Source organism: Sander lucioperca, chromosome 14, assembly GCF_008315115.2.
Source record: "Sander lucioperca isolate FBNREF2018 chromosome 14, SLUC_FBN_1.2, whole genome shotgun sequence".
NCBI classification, from domain to species: domain Eukaryota; kingdom Metazoa; phylum Chordata; class Actinopteri; order Perciformes; family Percidae; genus Sander; species Sander lucioperca.
The window spans coordinates 14,701,569-14,721,935 of NC_050186.1; the positions used below are offsets into that span (position 1 = coordinate 14,701,569).

Consider the following 20,367-nt stretch of genomic DNA (forward strand, 5'->3'; position numbering starts at 1 on the left):
ATACATTAACTATCTAATGCGAGTAAACATCAGACTACTTTAACATTAAAATCTCTGCAATCAATCTCACGTTTCAGTTTCCTTCTGGGATACAGTATGCTATTTAGATAAACTTTATTCTGTGTCATGTTTAACTCATCAACATAAGAGTATACGTAGTAGACAAGAGTATTGTTTTTACATAGCCAGCACAACAGAGAAAATACTGCATTACATACCTAATGTCCTAGGCTACCTCCTGGTTGTCATTTAGGGTTTGCAATTTAAAGGCATCTACCGTATAGAAACACGTGTGTGTGTGTGTGTGCGTGTGTGTGCGTGAGTAAATTGCAAAAAGTGAATGCAGATATACGACAGCCTATACGTATAGTACCAAGTATTTAACATCAAATGTGTGTTGTGCATGTGAACTACGCAATGCGAATAATCAGGATTCATTGTATAAAATCTTTATCCAGGTGAAGCTTTAAGCCAGCTGCTGCTCATTATGAAGAGTCCTTTAAAACATCGAAACACTCACACACACGACTTAAACAACACAGACCTAAGACCTGACATCGAAACCCTGACGATGAAGCTCTCTGTGTACTTGTAACCTTATCTTATTCACGTGATTGATCTTACATCACTCTGCACAGACGTGGACATAACCAGGGTGATGCCTAAAGCCTTCAGAAACCTACTACAGTAATTATTGGCAAACAGAACACCTGGTTCATCTCATTAATCAAACACAATAGTTCATATTGTACACTCTCTAAAGGGATAGTTTGGATGTTTTGAAGTGGGGTTGTATAAGTTACTAATCCATAGTCAGTGTATAACTTACAGTAAATGGCCGTCGGCACGCCAGCAAGGAGGAGTCCCAAAACAGAAGCTAAGCTGTGGACAGGGCCACACAGCAAAACATTTTATTAAGACACCTAAAAAGAGCATTATATTAGAACCTTACTTTCCCTGCTTTACCTTGCTGTCAGACAGCCCTTAACATCGTGGGAAATGAAGCTGTTGTATACATCTATGGTCTTTTCAAAGCTACCAGACTTCTTTGACAAAAAACATTTTACCTTGCATAGAGTTGCTGGTCTACCGCTTCCTTGAACAGTTCATTTGTTAGTTTTCTTAGTTCCTAACCCTCTAAAACACAATAACAAAAACACAAACTAACCGATCAAGGCAGCAGTAGACCAGCAACTACAGAGGTACAACTACTGTTTTTGTCAAAGGAGTCTGGTGGCTTTGAAGAGAGTGATGTAACAGCTTCAGTTCCCCATTGTAAAGGCGCTGTTTGACGGCAAGGTAAAGCACTGAAAATATTCTAAATATAGTGTACACTTAAATAATATTGATTTTGTTAGGTGGTCCTTGTTTTTAGGTGTCTTGAAATACGTTTTGCTGCTCTCCCTGTACACAGCACTACATTGCTTAGCTTCCAGTGTCTCCAAACTGGGGGCGTGCTGACCGCCATCTACTGTAAGTAATACACTGACTCATACAACCTCACTTTAAAAGTGTACTATCCATTTAAACCGTGGTCAGCCAGCAAACACATCAACAATAAAGACATTCTTGGGAAAAGCTGACAGCCCTCACAGTTTTCTTATATAATGCTACATTTTTAGAAAAGCCCAGTTACCCCCTGATGCCTTTTCTTCTCTCTTGACAAGTTAATTTTGGAACATGTGAAAACATGTTAAAAGTCACAAAGAAGAGGATGTCTTTGACGAGATACATCACAGTAGCTTACTTTAGACCACAGAGTTATCAAGCAGATACTCTTAATATTGAGCATACAAACAAATGGCATCGCAAAATCTATACATATAATACAAACGACAATCATGGAAGCCCATGAATCCCAGTTTTACAGTGTTATCATATTTACACCATATTGCATAAAAATCAAAAATTTATGTACAGATGTCAAAGGAATGTGAATAAACACCACACCTTGCTAAGAACAGCAAGTTTTTTATTTCCCATGATTTTAAGGCCCCTTCACTAATTTATGATTTCTAGAACCGTGAGAGGATTTTAGGTTAAGTTTAAGGTGAAACGCACAGGACATTCCCTCTGTGTACCACTGCACAAAAACCCAACATAACAATAATCGGATTGTACTGAACTGAATTGCTGAGCAAAATTGAGTGGTCTTCGGCATTAAAAGACTTTAGGTCCTCCGAGTCTAGAAGTAAGAGTGCAATTAAAAATTATTTATGGCACTGACTCTACAGTACATCCCAACCTGTGTAAGGCTCCTCCCTGCTGCCTCTGACATACTGATTGCACAAAGCAGAAACAAAACTTCCAAACATTCATCTTGATGTAAAAACTACTAGAAATGATCAGCAAATGATTGCCTACATTCAGACCTAGAAACATCTACACGTGTTGTCATACGTCATCTTATTAAACACACACACACACCCACCCACCCACACACACACACACACACACACACACACACACACACACCTCTCTACCAGCATGTAACAGCTTGCCCGGTCCTCAAAAAAAAAAAGAAGGCATGATGATGTTTGCACAAACCATTTTCTATCATTATATTACATGTGGATTCTCTGGAGCGACAATGTCGGACATTATTTTAACTTCCCTCCTTACTTTTTGTTACTAGAACTACGTGGTGACTCCTTCTGCTGCTTCCTGCCAGTGTCTCTGTCAGGGGCAGCAGCTCTGGATGCGTTTTTTGCGTTTTTCTGTGCAGACGTGATCTCTTGAACAGCCTCTTTTTTCTTCCTCTCAGCCGGCTCCTTCTTGCTGGAGGACACCTGTTTATCAGGGGTAGTGGTTTTGGTATCCGGGCCCTTGTGACTGTCCGGTTTGAGTGTTTCAGACTTGGGGTTTTCCTTGGATACCTTGACGACAGTCTCCTGGGGTGCACAGCTGGAGATCCTGCCTGAGAGGACGCCACTGCTCGAGGTTTCTTTTTTCACTGCAGGTTTCGGCAGCACTGGTGGCGGATCAGGCTGGGAGGGAACATCTGATGGCAGCAGATGTTGAGGTGCAGTAAGAGCTGAAGCAACTTCTTTTGGTTTTGAGCCATGGTTGTTTCCAACGACCGGGGCTTGATTTTTGGGTGAGGGGTCTTTATGTCTGGCATCAAGACTTTGTTTAATAATTGGCGTTGGAGGTACAGAAGTTTTTAGAGTTGACGATGAAGGGGCAGTTTTAGGAGGGGGTGATTTTAGCTTTGAATCTGTGTTTTTTTTAACTGTATGAGCTGAGGTTGCTACAGAGCTTTTGAGCTGGGATTCTCTTTGCTTCACGTCAGCAAGAGTGGTAGAATGTGTCAGCTGCACCGATTCCTCCCGCTTGGATGGCAACGAGGCTTCTTTCAGTTTAGAGTCATGGGTTACTTGAATGTTTGAAGTGGTGAGTGCAGATTCTTTAGACAGATCTCTCTGTTTTGAATTTGGACTGCCCTTGACTGCTGGGACGGGAGGAGCCGCACTGTGAGATTTCACTTCAAGCGTTTTTGTCTCCGTCTTCACAGCGGTGTGTGGTACAGGCTGTGGGTCAGGCCTTGACTTACTTTTGGGAATCCACACATTTTCATTTGCAGTTGCTGAGGATGAACATTTCTGTTTTGCAGCGTTTTCTTTCACACTGATAACTGTTTCATCTTTTTTATTGGTGAAGTATTCTGAATCAGATGATTTGTGTTGTGCTTTTTCAGCTGGATAGTTTTTTGATTGCTGCTCTGAATGTTTCACATTGTCTTTATTCTTTGTCTTTGGTGAGATGGGATCCTCTTTTTTCTGCAGCAACATGCTACTACTATCTATTGCACCAACAGCGTCATCCTTTTGATTTACGCTCAGTGTAACATTATTTAATGAGGCGACCATGTTTACTGTAGAAACTTCTCTCTTCTGCTCCACTTTTGGGTTTGCCTCCACTTTTGCAAATGCGACACACGTGTTGACGTCCTTCTTTGAGCCTGAGCTGCCTGTATCACTGACCACTTTCACAGCTAATCTGTTAGATTGCACACCGTTATGAACGGATCTTTCCGAGCAGTCCCGATCTTCTGATTTTAAACTGCAGGTTTTATTTCCGTGCACAGAAGCAGATGTGATAGAAGCCTGCGTTTCTGTATTTGAAGAGCAGATGGTCAACGGCTGCTGTTTATAAAGCTTGTTCTCTGAAACGCGTACAGATGCAGAGTTGTTCTGTACAGTCACTTCAGTAACAGAGGTCAGGTTTGAGCTCTGTGCAGTAGCTGTTTTTCTCTCACAGCTCTGATGCTGACCTGTATCCAAACCACAGTTTATACTCTGCTTCGGCAACACAGGTAATGGTTCGCTGGCAGCTGTAGCCGGAGTCTCCGCAGTTTTAATGTCCACCTCCAGCTTTGCTGAAGTCAAAGAGACTACTGTCTTGCAGCTGTCGGTATATGGTGATGTAGTGTGTGGTGTGACTTCCTGCTCCACTTCATCCTCCTGATCTTCATTGCTGACTTCCCGTATGGAGGGTGTTTTTCCACAGGAGGAGAAGTGGGAGCTGTGTCGAGGGCCTCTGTGTTCATGAGCCAGTGAGGAAGTGGACTTCATACCCGCCCTGCTCTCTTGTTTAACAGTAAAGCTTGAGGCCTCTACTTTACTGGTTTGAGCCTTTACTGATTCACTATGTCTATCCTGTGTTTTCTCGCTACTTGTACTGATTTTCACCTCTGTGGCAGCATTATTTGACTGATCTTTGGAGGCAACTGTGCTGTTTAAATAAGAAACAGCTTCAGGGCTTGCCGAACAAGTCAGGGGGCTCTTCAGCTTGTCTGTAGTTTTCAGTTGGGGGATGGTTATTTGTCTCTCAGCAGGGGTCTGGAGCCAAATTGGAGGACTCAAAGCAACACCGTCGCTTGTGTTCTCCGCCATCTTAGATAAACAGGTTTCTGTTTTCGAGACTCTGGGCCCTGAGAGCAGACCAATATCCAGGGTGCCTTCCAGAGGTTTGAGAGAGGAGACGTGACGTCCTTCAAGTTTATATTCAGAAGATGTCTTTCGAAGCGGAGACTCTGCGGAGGAGATGAGCTGGAGTTTTTCCACAGCGCTCTCTCCTCTACCGGAGAAAAGCTTGGGGGACAGACCTTCCGGGATGGAGTGAACACTTCCTAGCCCTGCTTTCATGTGCTCATGAGACATGGCCGTGTCCAGCTGGAGGCTCTTAGACCTGGTGGAGCCAAAGTGCAAGTTCTCGTGGATGCTGGAGGACAACCGACACATGCAGTCTTCTCGTTCTTCAAACGACAGCCTCTTCCTAGTGAACTCAATATTGGGAGCTTTGAAGTCCAATCTGTCTGGCTTCATGTTATCTTTACCCTGTCTGGAGTGCTGCCACTCGGGGTGAATAGAGCAGAGAGTTGATCTGAGTCCTCCGTCATTTTCACAGCAGCCGCCAGATGTTTCAGCGATGCCCTCAGAGACACGTGTGTTAAGTTTCTTATATAGCACATCTTTGAGGGTTGTGCTAGCAGCTTTGGCCTCCTTAGGGCCAGAGTCTGGGATGCTCTGGGTTTTGTTTTGGCCTCGAACCAGAAAAGTTTCATCCCTGTCATCACCACACAAGGGGGATGAGTCAGATTCACGCAGGGCATCTTGCTTCTGTAGAGACTCCCTCCTCTCTGACCAGTCCTGTCTCTTTACAACCATCTTAGACTTAAGCTTTTCCTTGTCAAGCTCCTCAACAGACTCTTGCCGGCCCATCTTGCGACTGACGGGCCTCTTTAAGCATCCCTGCTCAACAGGTCGAATACGGTTGATTGCCAGCGGCTCACAGAATGTTTCTTCCACACTCTGCAAGATGGTGTAATCCCGCTCCGCAGGCCTCAGTTCCTCATCGTGCACCTCCTCTTGGGTCACCTCCAGGCTGTGTTTTCTGGGACACAGGTGCTTCTTATCTCCTGTGTAAGAGGGGGACAGCTTCTCCTCAGACTGGACACGTTTTAGCAGGGGAGAGCGAGGTGGCTCAGCACTTTTGGGGCGCACAATATGACGTACAATTGTGGGTGGGGAATGTATCTTGGCTTGGTTTGTCTTGGAAATGGCAACAGGGTGCCCACTGAGAAGGGGAGAGGGTGAGCGCTGAGGAGATGTTGGCTGGGGGGTTGGTGAAGGTGTGCGAGCCAAAGGAGAAAGGGGAATGCTGCTGGCAGACTTGCGGCGCCCCTGGCGAAGCCTTTGACCTGGCAGTTTGGGGCCCAGGCCATGGAGGGTGCTGGGACGAATGTGGCCTGAGCCTGCAGGGGAGTTTGGAGCACTGGAGCTGGGGGAGCTACTCTGGGAGGAGTTGCCACCTGGAAGTAAAAAGGACAAAAAAATGGATATCAGTAATTTAACATATTATATATGAAATGAAATGAACAATTTCTTAGTTAAAATCTCCACCTGACTGGGTGAAGTCTGGTGTGTGGCGGAAGGTAGCAGTAGGGGAAAGAGGGGAGAGACTGTGGGTGGGGGAGCCAGGGAGACTCTCACCAGATGACAGAGAGTGGTTGAGAGAGGAGAAACTGCGGCTTGTGTGCAGGAGAGGAGAGGGCTGCATGGCGAAACGCCTGAAAAGGGAGCGGCGCCTGGAAAAAAGCAAAGTAAGACAACGAAAAAATAAATCAGTCCAGACTCCTTTGCCTGTTGTTAAAAGCCTTTATAAAACAATACAACCACACAACTGTAGAGTATAATAACTACTAATAAAGGACATTAGTACTACTTAATATTACTACTAAAATGACCTTCAATTACTCACTACTTCCTTACATTTTTTGTAATGAATTACTTCCTTAATTGATTTTAGCAGTTGTAGTTGCAGGAATGAAAAAAACAAACAAACATGCAGTACACAAAACAAACAAAAAAAGAGTTAGAGTTGCATTATGACTCAACATAAACATGCTCCTTTTGGTTTTTACTTCATTTCTTAGAAAGAAATTATTTGTAATGAGTAGGTACAATTTTGCCCTTGCATTTCTATATTATTGCATTATTTGCTTTTCTCACATCATCTTGCACATTTCCAGTCTCCTTTAATCCTTGATCCTGTAGGCACTCACATGTTCAGCTAGATAACACTGAGGGAGTGTTATCTAGCTGCCCCCTAGAGGCTAAAAGGAAACATAGTAATGTCTACACACTTGAAATCAGATCATTTACTCCCCAAACACAGAGGTATGAAAAAGGACATTTAAGATTAAATCCAAAACAATTTTTTTTACATCTACAGTAAATAAAATCTATGTTTCCGTAGAAGATTTGTACCTTTCTGGTGTCTTCTCCTTCTTGGGCTTTTTGGCACATCTCACCATCTTGCTCCTGTAGCTGTTCCTCCTGGCTGGACCAGTTTTTATCGAAGTATTTTCAAAGGGGGTTGTGGAGATGGCCACTTTGCTACCACTCTGAAAAGGAAGGATGAAACTTTAGAGGACATTTTTTATCCAAAACAAGGTTTACTACTGCATTATTGTGGTTTATGTGCATATTTGAAAGATTAAAACTTCAGTCAGACTACAGGACTGTTCAATTTAGAGTTTTTTAACTGAATTTGTGAGCTGCAGTTTAAGGATAAACATACATTATCATTTACCTTGAGCAGGAGCTCCACCACTTCAGTGTGGACAAGACCGTGAACTGGTTCTCCGTTCACATGAGTAATGAGGTCTCCAGCTTTGAGTCCTGCTTTATGTGCAGGACCACCGTCTTCTACATTCTGATTAACAGACACATAAGAGACATGTATTATTATCATCATCATCATCTATTTTTCTTTAAAGCCCATTAAAAGTTTAAAATAGTTCGGTTCATTTGGTCCAGACTGAGGGAAAAAATTGAAAACATTGTTTGTGTTCACACTGACTTAATGCAAACAAACCAAGAGTTGTAAATATTAAGTCCAGTGGACTGACAGTTTGGACATTAATTGGACAGTTCTGGCGCCCGTTATCCTGCATCATCATCACTACATGGACCCATGAGGGGGAATCAGATTCCGGTGACTGACAGCACTTTACTGAACCATATATGTTTATGTATCTTCTCTGGTGTCAGTCAGTCTACTACAGGCTGAAATACTCCTTACCCAGACCATATGGTAGACGGTGTAGATGTCACCGTCACAAGCGTACACCCGGATTGCCCTCAGTGTGAAGCCGAACTTCTTCCCTGAGCTGTGGATGATGACGGGCTGCCGTGGGTTGGTCGTACAGAGGGAGGAGTCTCGGCTTGGAGAGGAGTCTCGTGAGGACGGGTCTGAGGAGAGGGAGTACGGAGAGAGGGGGCTGGCCAGCGGAGACACCCCGAAGATATCTGGAAAATTAAGAGTTCATCACCACCTGAGCAGGTTCTTTTATTCAATCAATCAGACCTTGACTAGCCCTCGAGTCCATAGTGCAGTGTGTCTATAAAGCTCATGAGCCCAGTTTATGCTGCTCCTGCTGTGGGTGAAACTAACAGGATTTCACTCTTGCAGCAGTGAAGACCTCTCGCTCCTGCCCTGCCTGCTTACTTTCCTTGTTAGCGGCTTGTACTCGGCTACTTGCCCGCAGCTTCTCTGTAAAATGGAACTCCCAGCAGGTGTCATGCTGGGCCAATTTTGCACAGATCTATATAGCATGCTTTTATCTATTATTCTTTTTGAACAAAGTCTGTTGCTCTTATTGTAATTCTTATAACGTTGCTCTGACATACTTCAACCTTCTACAAAATGCATCATATTTTTGAGTGTACACGTGTCTGCACGTCAGTGTGTGTTCTTCGTCTTACCCCCAGGGATCATGAGGGACAGGGCACCAGTTGAGACAGACTTTGGGACTTTTGCCACAGCTCCGGTCTTCTCTGCAGCACTCTCAGGCCGCAGAGAGCTAGTCTGAGCCCCCTGGTCTGCCGAGGTATGACTGGTACTGTCGGGGCTCTCCACCACCTCACCTCTGGGTGTCAACTGGTCCAGATGTTCTGAGAAGCTTCCTAATTATTACAAAAGATGAGCATGGAGTGAAGCACACAACTATACCAAACAAATGCTGACAGTATTTAGCAGTGGTTGCTGCTAGAGAAGCATCCTGATCATTTGAATTTCACTTTTTAAATATTATTTCATTGATTAAAGATATAATTCTTCCATACTTAAAACAACAAATATGCTTATTTGCTTCCTTGTCATAAGTTAGATGAGACGGTTGATACCACTCTCATGTCTGTCCGTTATATATGAAGCTACAGCCATCAGCCGTTTAGCTTAGCACAAAGACTGGAAGCAGGGGGAAACAGCTAGCATGGCTCTTTCTGAACTTAACAAAATTTCCAAAGTATATTATTTGGCTTGGAGTTAATTATTGTGGGACTCCAAGGAGTCACAGAAGTTGGATGGAATAATATATTTAATGACTATTGCTTCATATTTAGAGAGACAATATGAAAGTGCTATCAATCTTCTCATCTAACTCTCGGCACAAAAGCAAATTTGCATTGTTACAGAAACATCAAACTATTCCTTTAAGTATTCCTAGACTATCAAAGTAGCTTGACTAAAAAAAAATAGTCAAAATGCAACAAAGAAACAACTGAAGGCCATCAATATAAACATTATATTCTACACTAGTCCTAACAGAATACACTTCTGTAGTTTCATTGTTTCATGGACTTTAGAACTTGCATGAACATGTATTATATACAGTAGTTGTCATTTCGTACCAGAGAGCGTGGCTCCACTGTGAGTGCTGCCTGGAGTGGTAGCGTCAGGCTCATCCTGCAGTAGCTCTCCGGTGGAGAAGGAGGTCTTGCTGGGGTCACCGAGGCCTGAGGTCTCGTCTCCTTCACTCTCTGCTGAGATGGCAAACTTTGGCAACAAGTTGGGAAGAGGGCCCTGATTCAGACCGTCTGCGTCTGTAGAGTGGGACAGCGAGGGCCTGGTGGAAGGAGAGAACAGATTTTTACTTCCTGTAAGAAGTTTGAATATACTGTTTATCTTAATGTCATGGATAGCTTTACTTGAGAATGACTAGACTACTTTGACAAAAACAGTATTTTTACCTCACAGAACACTGGCGTTGCTGGTCTACCTCGATTGGCTAGTTTGTCTGTTTTATTGTGTGACTTTGGTAAATCCAAACTAACCCTTTAAAACACCAAAGTCACACAATAACAACACCTAACTAACTAAAAACAATCAGTCAATCAAAGGAGACTGGTAGTTTTGAATAGATGAATATAAAGGTTTCAGTTCCCCATCGTAAAGGTCTGTTGGATGGCAAGGTAAAGCGGTGAAAAATATTCTGAATATGACATACACTTAAACAGATATGTTTTTTAGGCAGCTAAAATATGTTTACCTGCTGCCCCCGTTCACAGCAGTACATTGCTTAGCTTCTGCACTCCTGTCTGATTCTCTAAACTGGGGGCTTGCTGACCACCATGTACTGTAGCTAATACACTGACTATGCATAAGTACCTCATATAACCATGTTTCAAAAGATCCAAACTATCCCTTCCAATGCAAAGGTCTTCTTTTAACCAGCAGTGGCTGGCCACATTCTAAAAAAAGATTACATTTCTGTTACTATTTCTGTCTGTAAACAAAAAGGTCTTTTCATCTGGTGTTTAATGTGATATCTGAATTCAAGCTTTATGTACTGAACTGCTTATTTAATCTCTGCTTCATTCTGTATTGTGTTTATGTGCAGAGGTTTAATGAACGCAAGTTTCAAGCATACATTTCAGCAAAGTCTGGTGTCCAGCTGAGAGAGTCAACAGTCAGTGGGCTCTCACTCTTCTTCCCCTCCGTCTCTCCCTTCTCCTCCAGGTGCCCACGGGACAAATCCAGGCTGCTGTAAACCTGACAACCACAAAAAAAACAATGATTCACGTCAGTACATGCAGGCTATTAAGGCAAAATGATATTTAAAAACACACATGTTCAGAGGCAGAATTAGCTACAAAGATTGATTGATAAAATAATGGTAAATAATGTATACATTTATAATGAAGAAGCAACCAGAAACACTGTGCTGTCTGTGTTTATGCAGACTTCATCATGTCTTACAAGCATGGAGTTTTAGGTGCAGCTGAGGAAAAAAGATTCAGTGCAGCTCAACACTTCCTCCAAGACGCCCCACTGCTTTTTGAGACACTGTAATGCTTTGTTTTGATATGAGCGGGAAGCATACTGCAATGCAGCACAACAATGACTCCCAGCTTGTATGACTGTATTGTGTATTGTGTTCCACATTACCAAAAAAGAAAAAAGAAACAGATCTGATTAGCAAGCGGAAAATATATGCAAAGCCGAAATCTACATTTAATACTGTAGGGGTGGAGGGACAGCGGGTTGTGTTTTCTAGACTTGCTCTTGCTTTCTTTCCCATGAGAAAAGGAGCAGGACAGATGAGGGCATCAACTCATTTACATTACTAACATCTTTGGCGGTAATGATGATGAATATGTGTTAGTCTGAGAAATTTGAGGAGACACACCTTAGAGAATCTGTGAGAACAAGAGGAGAACTGCCGCAGCTCCACATTGAAGTCTTCATCATTTGTATCCTCTTCCTCTGTCTCCAGGTGATGGTATCTCTCAGAGCGGGCTGGGGATGATGGGAGGTTTAGATTTTAGATGTTTATTTTTTTATTGCACTCAGTTGTTTCAGGTAGTGCCAAATGGTGATTTAAAGCTTGGTGTTTGGATGGTTCTTGCCAAAATGCACCTTGGGAGTCATAGGTAACTTCTACCTTGGATTTTGTATGTACACAAGCTTGCATCTTTAACTTTTTCATCAAAGAAACAGATATTTTGTGGTAATATTTTGTACTGATATGTAATGAGGATACAAGCCATAGCAATGATCCACATAATATTGTCTATGGGAAACATTAATGGGACTTTTACTTCTAGAACCAGGTGTGACCAAAATAGCAAATAGAAAACTTCTAAACATGATTATGAGGCGAGATCGTAAGTTATCAGGAGCGTATATTTTATATGAATTCTAAGCGGCTCTATGGACACAGTAAACTAATCCATTGAGAAAAATTGATGATTTGATTAGATGACTCACTGTCGAAGTAGCTGGTGTCATCTTCAGACTCCAGCTGAGGAATAAACTCAGCCTTAAGCCTCAGCAGGCTGTTCCAGTCCAGGTTGTCGAAAAACTGATGCTGCTTCACTTCGGCAACTCCGCCTGCAGACAAAATAAGTAGAAAAAGTAGTTTGAATACAATTTTTAGGACAAATGTTAAAATTGCTGGTGAAGAAAACACTGGGTCTCAACAATGAATGGCTCAGAGAGACACAGGAGGTGAAGAAACGCTTACGCTATGTTTTCCTTTTCCCTTGTGGCTGCGGGCCAAACGCATATCATGACTATAAATTATGCAGGACAATTTCCTGCCTGTGACCTTTCGTGGAACAGCTGGAGACTTGGTGAATGGTAGTCTGTCGAGGGGAGAGCTACGTGAACAAGAAGGTCAAGCTGTCCCCGGACTGAACCGGCTATGTGCATCCCTCTGATTTCCCTCTTTGTCCCAGGTCATGGCCACTTTTGCAGTCCACAGATCTACACACTTTTAGTGCCTGATCATGCAAGGAACTAGATTCATGGACTGGCAAGGAAATAATTGCAATTGATCAAAGGGAAGAGGTGAGGAGGCCACAGGATAAACTGCTCTGCTGTTGGATGACCTCAATTTCTTCCCGGGTGACTTGGAATTATGAGTGGTGCTGAGGTGGCACAAAGGGTCGCATGGGAATTGATGGTGGCCTGCTGAGCCTCTCTGGTCCTAACCGAGTTACTGTTTGTACCTGAACCCATCCTTTCCAGAGGATTCTGTCGGAGGAGCAAGGTGATGAGCTCCTGAGAGTCAGGAGGTGGGGCATCCTCTCCCTCAGGCCAGTTGATCTCATCTGTAAACACAATGCACGCAATCAGTTTGAATTAAAAAATATTCCGACAAACAAGAAACCCATGAAGCTCAATTGCTATTATTTTAGTAAGTTGTGGTTTTGGAGTTGGACATCAGGCTTTGCTCAGGAAATACATAGATGTGTTTCAGAGTAACGTCACCTTAACAAAAAAAAAAAAAAAACAGGCTTTAATGCCTTACTACAGAACATAATTAGCGGTTTGCATTTAGCAATCTGGTAAAAGGTGGTGAATTTGCACAGAAACTGATGAGAGACAATGTTTTAATGTAAGACAGCTCACACTGTTAATATGTGTTTGTAACTGTTAAATAAATATAGCAAATGTTTGTCAGGCTCTATAACCAAGTCTGGTGATTTGACATGAGTTGAAAATTTCAGTGTGTGACTTGGTGACAAGCTGATAGAGATGCACACTGATGGCTTTTTAGGGAAAATGCATCACCTATACTTACAGGTGTGCAGAGTCTCTTCATGATTCTGTGTGGCTGAGAAATAATACTGGTTAAATTTAAATTCTACGAGGTTTTGAACTTACGTAACAGATGTGGCATATATCTAATTTCTGGTATAGTTTGACAGTCAACAGCAGAATGTTCAGACATGCTGATGTTAAAACATGTAATATCCAGAATATTATATCAGTTACTTGTGCAGCAGGTAAACAACAGATTTTGTGGTTTGGGACACACAGGTTATTTCTGTAGAGCTGACTTTGTGTAGTCTTGGATAGCATTATTACTGCTACGAGCTGCTATTTACGACTAGAATTTTATTTGTCATGTTAGCTAGCAAGAGCAGAGACAGATGTCAATATAAAAATGTGAAAAGCGAGGATGAGTGCCACATATACCTTTACATCTAAGTTTGCAGCAAGTTGTTGATTTCTAAGCACTGAGTTTTCTACCTCCATGCTGTAAGCGCATCTTTTATTGTTTGTAAAGAGAAATCTGTTTATAGGAACAATAACATTACAAGCATAAAGGTATGTAAGATTTTATAATTCTATTTTATTTAATACCTTCACCTGATTGTGACATTTGTAACACTCTACTCTGAAGTGCTCAGTTCAAAATATCTTCACCGACAAAGTCAGACAAAACTAAGTTAGTGCTAAGGATTTGAGCATAATGATGAATGAGACAATTTACATGTGCTCTAGCTTTTAGTGAAAAGCCTCATGGATAAGCAATGAAAAGGGGAGCAAAGTATGTCTGTGTCACGCTGATTGTCTGCTCTGTGCACCATTTGTTTTAATCAAATTTGGGAGGGGAGCTATGAATATGTATGCGCGGCCTGAGGCCACGGTGGCATGCATTCAGTGTGTTCAGGCCCCTTTAATTAACAGTCACTCTCAGAGGCTTGGTACAATTTGATTGAGATAGATAGAGGCTGTTATCCATCAACTCCAAATAATACAATTCATCTGAGCCACACCGCTGACAAGATAAAAGCTCTTGTTTTCAAGATTAAGATTTTCTCTGTGCTGCTTGTCACCATGAGACTACAAGAAGAGGACAAAGTAATATTATCAGAATTATTAAAACTTCAATTGAGGTCTAAAGTCAAGCTGAATCCACTTACTGCCATCTGTTTTGCTACTGGCCCTCAGGGAAATCTCAGTCTCCAATAAATTGCGAAATATGCACACCGACTAATTCCATGTGGTCACTATGTAAATGTTTAATTCATATCTGAATGAGATTTGGGAATTCCTCCTCATGTGCTCAACAGAATCTACGAGCCAGATGCTGTGAAACTATTTAAAATATATTCGGTAAACTGACATAAATACATAAGTATAGTTAATTTTCATCTTTAAATACAAACATCAAAGAACAGATTAGGTGATTAAAAATAAGGCAGTTCATTTTTATTTTAAACAATGTATGTCTCAGTGAAATTTCATGCTATGCCCTGTAGTTAAAAAAAACAACATGTAATGGTTGGGAGAAATAAAAAAGCTTAATTTACTAAAATCTGCAAGAAAATCTGTTTGCATCGAAGGCTAACTGATAGCGTTGGACTGTGGATCATACATCTATCAGTAAGTTTTCAGCATCAGTCATTGTTTTACAAAAATATTAAAAGAATATTACAGAAACGTTACATCATCTGAGAAGAAAAGGGAGGTAGCACTGACCACTGATGACCTGTCCGAACAGCTCCTCTGGTGTGTCTCCAAAAAAAGGCACACAGCCCACAAGGAACTCATAGAGGATGATGCCCATCGCCCACCAGTCCACCGGCTTCCCGTAGCCTTGTCTCAGGATCACTTCTGGTGCAATATACTCTGGGGTTCCACATACCTAATAATTAAAATACAAGAAATATTCTAAACATGATGTAGTTTGTGGGAAATGTATTGTCACTACTGTCAGTTAAATTTAAAGATTTACCTGCTTATCAGAGAACTCCCTTGCATCTTTCTCTATATGTCCCTCATACAGGTTCGTGGTCATGTTCATCAGCCCAACTTTGGACAACCCAAAATCTGTCAGCTTAATGTGTCCCATTGATGTAACCAGCAAACTGTGAAGAAGACAGATGTGGGAGGAGGAAGGAGGACAATAATGAAAACGTTACAATAAATTGTGATAATGAAAAACAACAGTCAGCAAACATTTAGGTAGTCAAGGTTTCAGACAGTGATCATTATCAATGGCTGCACAGGTTACTTGTGTTCCTAGCATCATTAGTAGTATTTCTTGTATTATAAAAATGTGGAAAAAGTGTTAGACCCTTTACTTCAGTAACAGTAGTAATACCACAATGTAAAAAGTATTCTATTACAAGTAAAACTCCTGCATGCAACATTTCATTTAAAGCTATAGCGCATAGTTTCTGTCTCCCCCATGAGGAATTCTAAGTAATGACAACAAAACTGCCAGCGCATCCACATGATACACAAGCCTTCCGTGATTGCGCACCCCCCCAACCCTCCTCCACAAAGTTGCTAGTAGCCAAGGAGGACACAGAGGATTAAAAAAACATGATGGACTCTACGGAAGAGGTCATTATCTTATAGATGAAACTATAGCGAAAATAACAGTAATTTTGCGAGCCGGAAAACCAAAACAATGAGATGAAAGACACTAAAGCGCTCTGTAGAGCTGTAGGGAACTGCGGAGATCAGGTGATAATTTTTTATGGGTTCATCACTAAAATTTTGCGAGGTCTCACTTGTCTGGTTTGAGGTCCCTGTGGACGATGCCATAGTTGTGGAGATACTCCAGAGCCAGCACTGTCTCTGCAAAGTACATCCTGGCCATATCCACAGGCAGGGGACCCATGTTCTTCAAAAGGGTTGCACAGTCTCCACCTGTAAAGATCAATGGACTGATGTGATTGAGAGAACACACAGGAGACATTGTTCAAATTGCTTTCAGCCGCAGCACTATGCACTAAAAAACCTAGCTGCTGACCTTCAACATATTCCATGACCATACACAGGTGCCGCCTCGTCTCAAAGGAGCAGTACATGGACACCACAAAAGGGTTCTCGGCAAAGGTAAGGATGTCTCTCTCCACAAAGGCTTGTTGTATCTGATTCCTCAAAATCAGGTTCTGCTTGTTGATCTTTTTCATGGCAAACCGCTGCTTCGTTTCCTTGTGCCGAACCAGGTAAACAGCTCTGTGGAATAAAAAGTTCACTGTTAGCTGGCGGAAATAACAGATGTTAAAACCACTCCACTTGGAAGAACAAGTTGTCCAATTGGGGTTGATCAAATTTGTTTTATTGTCTATTATTAATAATGTCTGGTGGACACAGAGAGGGAAGAGGCAATATGCAAGGGAGATAACTCAAAACAAGTTGAGAAAAAAATCTGTTCTAACTGAAATTGTTGGGGCTGTAACAAACCATATATTATCAGAGATTAGATAATCAGATATAAAATAAGATGTCCTTACCCATAGGCACCATTGCTGATGAGTTTTGTCATCTCAAAGTCCAATTCACAGGGTTTACGCCGGCACCGCAAGGCTGTGCTGAGGCTGTGAGACTGAGGGCAAGAAGAGAGACAAATGCTAAAACAAATCAAAAAGATAAAATCTGGACTTTGCTGATACACTGGCGGTAAAGATGGATGGAGTAGATCAATGAAAACAAATTGAATGCTTACAGAGTCGTCCGTTTCTGGTGTTTCTGCAATACCGCTGTCACAGCTGGTCAGCTGAGCGATTTCTACAGGAAAATAAATAAAGAAAAAGAAGCTGTTTCAATATAAAAAAAAACTAGTTGCTAGTGTATCATAAATCTATAACTTCATGCGAGGCCCATGTACATGTTCTGCAGTGCAGTTTTTGAAACAAAAGTTACATAAATGCTGAGAAATCAGGACTTATCAACAAAACAAAAAACAGCAGCCTTTATTAACCTATTAGGTTTGAGGTGCTGACTCCAAGATAATCTGAATTGAGAATAAATGGGGCGGAAATAAGATGTTGCAACACAAACACATTTTGAAAATCACCACTCTAGAACAAGTGCTCATTAAAAACCACCTTGCATCTTTTACTTTTTTTCTGTGTGTTTGTGTGCAATCATGCCAAAGTCAATGTGTGTAGTTTCACAGTGGGGTGTTTGTCTTGTCCCCAGAGAGCCTGTAAACACATTTCCACTGCTATTTAACATCTGTCCTTCCTTGTAAGGTTCGCTTCAGGCACACAAGGCACTCGGCAAATGAAACACAGGAGACACTCGGGGGAAATGAATGGAGAGATTGGCTGATGAGCCAGCCTGTGTGGATCTGTATAAGGTCTTTGGGGAGGCCATTCCTTTCTAATTAGTCATAATGAATGTTGTTTGTTACTGAATCTAGAGAGACAGAGGGTCATTAGAAAGACAGTCTGTTTAGTACAGGACATTAGTCAAAAGTATCTTTGTCTTTTAGTTCCTTCATTCCTTTACAGCCACACCACAACGGTTTCCTGGTGTTCCTTTACAGCATCACTGACAAATGTAATACTCAGCACTTCAATGGATGGTTATATAAGATAAGAGTGCAATGAATGCACGGATACTTCTGGAAGTACAATTTATTATTTTTATTCTTTACAAACCCTAGAGAAGGAACTAGATTACTATGATTTGCTTCCAACTGCCAAATTAAATGCATTAATGGTGGAATAACTGAACTTTACCCCATTTTTCATAATAACATTTCATGCCGTTATGCCATTTAAGCATCTTGTTTGAGAATGCCAGCAGCTCTAACCAGAGTGGTTTGTATTGTATAGTCACTGATGAGGACCATACACTTCCCATACCTTCCAGAGGATCTCTTGTGAGTCCCAGCTGGCTGATGATGTAACGAGGGATGTCCGTTTTGATGCCTTGGCCCTCTTTAGCGTGTCCTTCTGCGGCCTCCAAAAGGTGGTAAAATTCCTCTGGGTCAAACTCCTGAACACACACAGCAGCACACTTTAGTATATGAACAATGTTTTAAAATGAGGTAAACAACAAATCTGTAGTTTTTGTTTTCTGTGGTTTTTACTTGTTTTTTTAGACACACTCACAGATGCCTTTTATAAGTCTTAGTGAGCAGTTTGAAGGTTTGATGAATGATGACATTATCATAGTTTATGTGAATTATACAGTAGGATGTCTAAGGGATCAAGTGGCAGCTCTGCTCAAGGTAGATAAATACACCTTTGCACTGCTCTAACATTGGCAGGCACACCTACTAGCTATTTTAGTTACACACGATAAAATATAAAATTTCTGATCTACTTCCTGTTTAAAAGCGCTCATGAAAGAGACATCTAAACCTGTAATAAGAATATAAGAGTTCTATTCAAAAATTTAATACAAAAGATCCGTGGAACACGATAATTACAGGGGTAAACATACAGTAAATTTCAGAAGTTGTTCAGTGATACGAAACATACCAGGCATTCCAGCAGTCGAGCAGGTCGGGCTATGATGATGAGGATCTTCTTCACCAGCTCTCTGATGAAGTTTACCTCCTCGCTTTCTGATCTTTCTGTGGACTACACAGCAAGATACAAGATCTCAGTTTTTAACATGTTATCGTGGACTGGAAAAATGCAGCATGTTCCTCCTGTATCACAGTTTGTGCCTCTCGTGTATGACTGTCACGTTTGAGCTCTAAACATCTGATTTATCCAGTGATCTTTGAAAACCCAGAAGGTCATTTAACAACACTTACTATTCTGAAGTTATTTCCAGAATCCTGGAAGCATCTAGATGATGCAATTATTCTGTCTGTGCATTTTTTTACTTAATCCAAGCAAAGATGGTAGCCAGTAATAACATATGCCCTTGCTCAATTTGTTCAATGTGAAAAAAAAATAAAATAAAAACATTTATATTATATTACTATATATTACTATTTTGCTTATGTATTCCTTAGAGAAAGTACAGCTACCTGGAATAGAAAACATATTTGCAACCTGAGTAAGAAGTTCATAACCTTTTTTTTTTTATCTTGCAACAGACTAAATATTTTTTCATCCAGATGGTAAAAGAAAAATTTGGATAATTATTTTTCCCAATGTCAAATGCTTAGTTCTGTGAGTCAAACACAAACTGGGGCTTGGTCCTCCTGCTGTAAAGATCTAAAACGGCACATTTTCCACAACATGTTCATGCTTTTTTTATTGGTGTAATGTCTTTGAAAACATCTCTATGATTTCAGAAGACGTGCTTACCTCCTGAACAAGCCTCTCCAGCTTGTCAGTGAGCTCGCAGAAGTAGCTGGAGGTGATGAGTCCTAGCCGGCTCTTCTCCAGACAGTCACGGGCCAGTTCAATTATCTGGTGGTGGGCAAAGCCAAGCACACCATCTGCCAAAGGGAGGACGCTCTCTGGAGAGTTGCTGCGGATGATGTCCTGAATCCTTTCCTCCATCTGAGCTGTGGCCTGCAGGAAGAAAGGGAAGGTGTCAGTTTGGTAATGTAAAAGATAATTAATGGCCAGACCCGGCTGTAGCAAACATATTGTGAGCTCTTACTCTAGGAAACCGCTCCTTGTAGACGTGATTCATCATGATAATCTCATGGTCGAAACATGATGGAGATCTTCCAGGGCTGAAATATAAATTGGAGTAAAATCAGTATCTGAGTGGCAACGATGTCCAACGAATGCATTACCACGTTAGGATGATCTGCAGAGGTAAACAAATACCTGAGACTGCGTGAGCGGGGTCGCATGGCCGTCGCTCTGCGGCATTCATCCCCGGAGATACTCTCAGTGCAGAAGTGCTTGGAGAGAAAGTGCAGTTCATCAGGCGTAGGCTGGAAGGGCAGCTGGTGCAGCTTCTCCTGTGATGAACAGGATGACTGGAAATGAAACACATATATATTCAACATGAAAAGAAAAAAAATAGATGGCATTTTTTTGTGTGGATAAAAAAAAAACATCAAGTGGCAAGTTTTTCCCAATTCAAGTGGACAGATACCGATAGCTAGATTTCAAGTACTCC

General features: G+C 41.6%; 1 protein-coding gene across 15 annotated transcripts in view; it reads right to left on the reverse strand.

Moving 5' to 3' along the window:
* Positions 1-311: 311 nt before the first annotated feature.
* The window catches only part of mast4 (microtubule associated serine/threonine kinase family member 4), a 97,666-nt gene continuing 77,610 nt past the window's right edge, over positions 312-20,367 (reverse strand). For 8 of the 15 annotated variants that reach the window (XM_035991156.1, XM_035991153.1, XM_035991165.1 and 5 more), the window contains 23 exons: positions 20,070-20,224; positions 19,897-19,972; positions 19,596-19,805; positions 18,813-18,914; positions 18,192-18,324; positions 17,045-17,106; positions 16,833-16,924; positions 16,346-16,554; positions 16,104-16,242; positions 15,320-15,452; positions 15,064-15,229; positions 12,801-12,902; positions 12,058-12,180; positions 11,477-11,586; positions 10,718-10,839; positions 9,699-9,913; positions 8,772-8,972; positions 8,089-8,315; positions 7,585-7,719; positions 7,272-7,408; positions 6,405-6,589; positions 2,623-6,313; positions 312-2,507 (listed from right to left, as the gene is read on the reverse strand). In XM_035991156.1, the coding sequence (XP_035847049.1) occupies positions 2,480-2,507; positions 2,623-6,313; positions 6,405-6,589; positions 7,272-7,408; positions 7,585-7,719; positions 8,089-8,315; positions 8,772-8,972; positions 9,699-9,913; positions 10,718-10,839; positions 11,477-11,586; positions 12,058-12,180; positions 12,801-12,902; positions 15,064-15,229; positions 15,320-15,452; positions 16,104-16,242; positions 16,346-16,554; positions 16,833-16,924; positions 17,045-17,106; positions 18,192-18,324; positions 18,813-18,914; positions 19,596-19,805; positions 19,897-19,972; positions 20,070-20,224 (6,753 nt within the window). In that variant the 3' untranslated portion in view covers positions 312-2,479. Of the gene's footprint in view, positions 6,314-6,404; positions 6,590-7,271; positions 7,409-7,584; positions 7,720-8,088; positions 8,316-8,771; positions 8,973-9,698; positions 9,914-10,717; positions 10,840-11,476; positions 11,587-12,057; positions 12,181-12,800; positions 12,903-15,063; positions 15,230-15,319; positions 15,453-16,103; positions 16,243-16,345; positions 16,555-16,832; positions 16,925-17,044; positions 17,107-18,191; positions 18,325-18,812; positions 18,915-19,595; positions 19,806-19,896; positions 19,973-20,069; positions 20,225-20,367 lie in introns of all 15 variants that reach the window. The other 7 variants (XM_035991158.1, XM_035991155.1, XM_031317404.2 and 4 more) reach the window with 5 other exon arrangements.